The following is a 3,003-nucleotide window of genomic DNA, read 5'->3' on the forward strand; positions in this document are numbered from 1 at the left end:
CGGCTACTTGGGCTGCAGATGTGAAAAGCCTGCGTTGTAAGTGTATAAATTGTTACCAGTACACGCCGGACTTTTAAGCAACCATGCGTAACTCGTCCGGCATTGCAGGATGTTATCATAACTCTGAACCCAGAGAAAATATGACTGGGCCTCTGTCGTCCTTGCCAACACCCACTGCTACGATACAGGGTCCTGGATTTATCGTTGAATCCTTCGCCAGCGCCAAAATTGACACTGAACCAGGAGGTTTACACCCGGTATACTATCGTAGCATGCAGGCGCGGTTTTGTTAAAGTGGCGGAGCTCGAGGCCGGTCATTGTCAGGACTGATGGTCCAGCGGTTGTAGAGGCTGTGGCGGTCGTCGCTGGCGTCCTCGTTGTTTGCGCTACGGTAGTTGCGGTGTCTGACACGAGCAAGACATTGGTGCATGTTAAGCTGGGTGAATGATTCTCGGTCGGGTGAGATGTTTAAGGTCGTGAGGGTAAGCGACAAAGTCACGGTGTCAGTGCTGGTTAACGAAGTATCAATACTGAGGCCGGTGCTGCATATGGCTCTCGTAGACGACGTAGAGCTTGATATATGAGTCGACTTTGAAGTAGTTGCCGAGTTTGTCACAGCCACAGAGGCGAGACTGGCCGTCGCTGCCGCCACCGAGCTGGTCGCGTCCGTGACGCTGTTGGCAACATCAGCAATATTTGCCATTGTCGTTACGCACGAGCTAACAGCTGTAGTGACGCTATTGGGTGGGCCAGCACTCGTCATTATCGCTCCAGCAGTCGGGGGCTCGTGGCTTATGTAGCCCTCGGAGGGTCGGCTGAACTGGAGGTATTGGTTGTGGTCGTCATGGTGGTTGTTGGGGCGTTTTTGAGGTAGGCTCTGTGGTGGTAGCAACCGAAGGCGAGGTGAATGTAAACGATGTGAAGGTTGTTGAAGCCGTTTTGGCTGTGGTAAATGTGGCGCCGGTAATTGTTCTATTTGACTTGGATGTGGAGTCAGTCAAGGTTGATGAGTTGCTGTTTGTAGTCGACGTGGCTAGGGAGGGGTGACAGTAATGGTCACATCTGATACAGAGGCTATGTTTGTTGAAGTAGACGTAATGCTGCTGCCAATATTCGACGTAATAAGCAAAAGATGTGTTATGATGGTGGAATCCGACATACAGGACGAGCTCACCGACACGGACGTAGTGCTACTGGCCATGACAGAAGATGTACTTGGAAACAAAGTTGATTCTTCACTGGTAGCGGTAGAGCTGGTCGGCAGTATTACAAATGCCAAAAGCACTCTGGCACCCCGTGCCGTATCGATCGTTATTGCTTCCAGAATAGCCCTATTTACTTCAACAGTTTCACTGTTTCGAGCCTTGGCATGTAATCCCAGGACCACGTATGGCGTCGTTGCTGACCTTATGGTTAAGGGGCAGCTTGACGTTGACAGTCGAGGACGTGGAAGCGGAGAAGAATGTGGCTACGCTCTTTCAGGGGCCAAACGCGATTTGGCAGTCGGTGCCGAAGTAAGCGTCGCCCTGATTGTAGGCGTTAAACTGTTACGCTGGTTGGAAGAGCAGACGAAATTACACTGCCACACCAGCAATTCCTACTAAAACAGTTCCCAAACGCCAAACGCTGACAGTTAGTTCAGGGCCGCACTGGGCGTTCTGGCTAACCTTGGAGAATGTGGGTGGCTTCAAGATGGCGGTCAAGAACGTGGGAGCGGACAAAGAGGTGATCACACCCTCGCAGGGGTCGTACCTGGGCTGAAAGACAGTAACGCAATATGGGTCGGCCTGTTATATATGCTTATATTAGTATTTAGCAATAGAAAGTAGGAGCGACTGCACCCAACTCTTCTTTATAATCCATTCTTTTGCGACAGCACTCGCTTCAATGTAGGCCTTAGCACGAAGCGCCGTTGGACGGCCCGCAGAGGGAATCCTGGGACAGCTTCACTGCCGGGCCGGCGGAGATTCCGCCAATGAATGGTAGTAGGAGCGGACGGTGGGGAGTGTGAGCCATATCGCTGTTAATAAATGAGGGAAAGGCAGGCAGGCCTTGGCTGATAGGTCTGATCCGACGAAAGGGTGAAGGAATGTGAGTTACAACGTTTGTATTATCCTGAAAATCACAATCCTAGACGGAACATCCTGAATGGTTTTAAAATATAAGCCTCCTGTTAAAATTATATCCCGATAGAGGCATTGCTAGAGGTGGAGACAGACCAGGACTCAGATCAAAGGGCTCAAAGCTGCATGCTGCAAGTGCAAAAGCCGTCAGAGGCCAGTGTCGATGCTAAGTCGAGATTGTCGTGGTTAACATGGAGCTTAATTGGTTGGGCCGACTGGCATTTCAACTGCACAAAAGCAAATGGAAATATATATATATACATAGGACAGAAGATTGAAAAGAATTTCTGAATAGCAAGAGTGTTTGGAATATATGAATCGAAGATATCCACGTCCCTATGTTCCTAAAAGGCTTCTCACCATCACAACCTACAAACCAACTTTTGAATCATGTCCCAAGTATTCTTTTTTGTCTTTTTTCACTCCTCAATTCTATACCATAGCCTTTACCGCCGGCTACATGTGCCACAGCGACTTCTGTAGGACGGGGACAGATGGCATCCTGGCATCGTACAACATAACAGCCGCATATTAAATGACAGCATGGTATATACCCCGCTGAGATCAGCGGAGTTAGCGTCGACAGTTTGCTAGCATGGTCTGCAGGAGATATTCATTCACGCTGGCAGTGATATCGCAGTGTAGCGTTATACGCGCCATTTCTCCATTTATTCGCCAGCGGGTGAGTGTGAACCATAGTGACCGCATGCTCGCTGGGCCCATTCCATAGAAAAAGTTGCGTTGCTATAATTCCGCAGTAATTCAGCGCAGCAGTCCACCTGATTATGCTCCCTGAGCTGTGAGCAATGAACGCAGTCGTTGTAGTCCCCTGCTGTTAATGGACTGTAACGCGTGCGCATTGTGCCAAGGTACAGCAGTT

At 49.7% G+C, this 3,003-nt stretch overlaps 1 protein-coding gene across 1 annotated transcript; it reads right to left on the reverse strand.

Moving 5' to 3' along the window:
* Positions 1-289: 289 nt before the first annotated feature.
* On the reverse strand, positions 290-1,201 carry PgNI_09063 (uncharacterized protein; the record flags this gene model as incomplete). Its single annotated transcript, XM_031129053.1, has 2 exons — positions 290-877; positions 1,175-1,201. The coding sequence occupies 2 exons, from the start codon at positions 1,199-1,201 to the stop codon at positions 290-292; spliced, it is 615 nt and encodes a 204-aa protein (XP_030978050.1).
* Between the last annotated feature and the right edge of the window lie 1,802 nt (positions 1,202-3,003).

This window comes from Pyricularia grisea (assembly GCF_004355905.1).
Source record: "Pyricularia grisea strain NI907 chromosome Unknown Pyricularia_grisea_NI907_Scaffold_7, whole genome shotgun sequence".
Taxonomy (NCBI): domain Eukaryota; kingdom Fungi; phylum Ascomycota; class Sordariomycetes; order Magnaporthales; family Pyriculariaceae; genus Pyricularia; species Pyricularia grisea.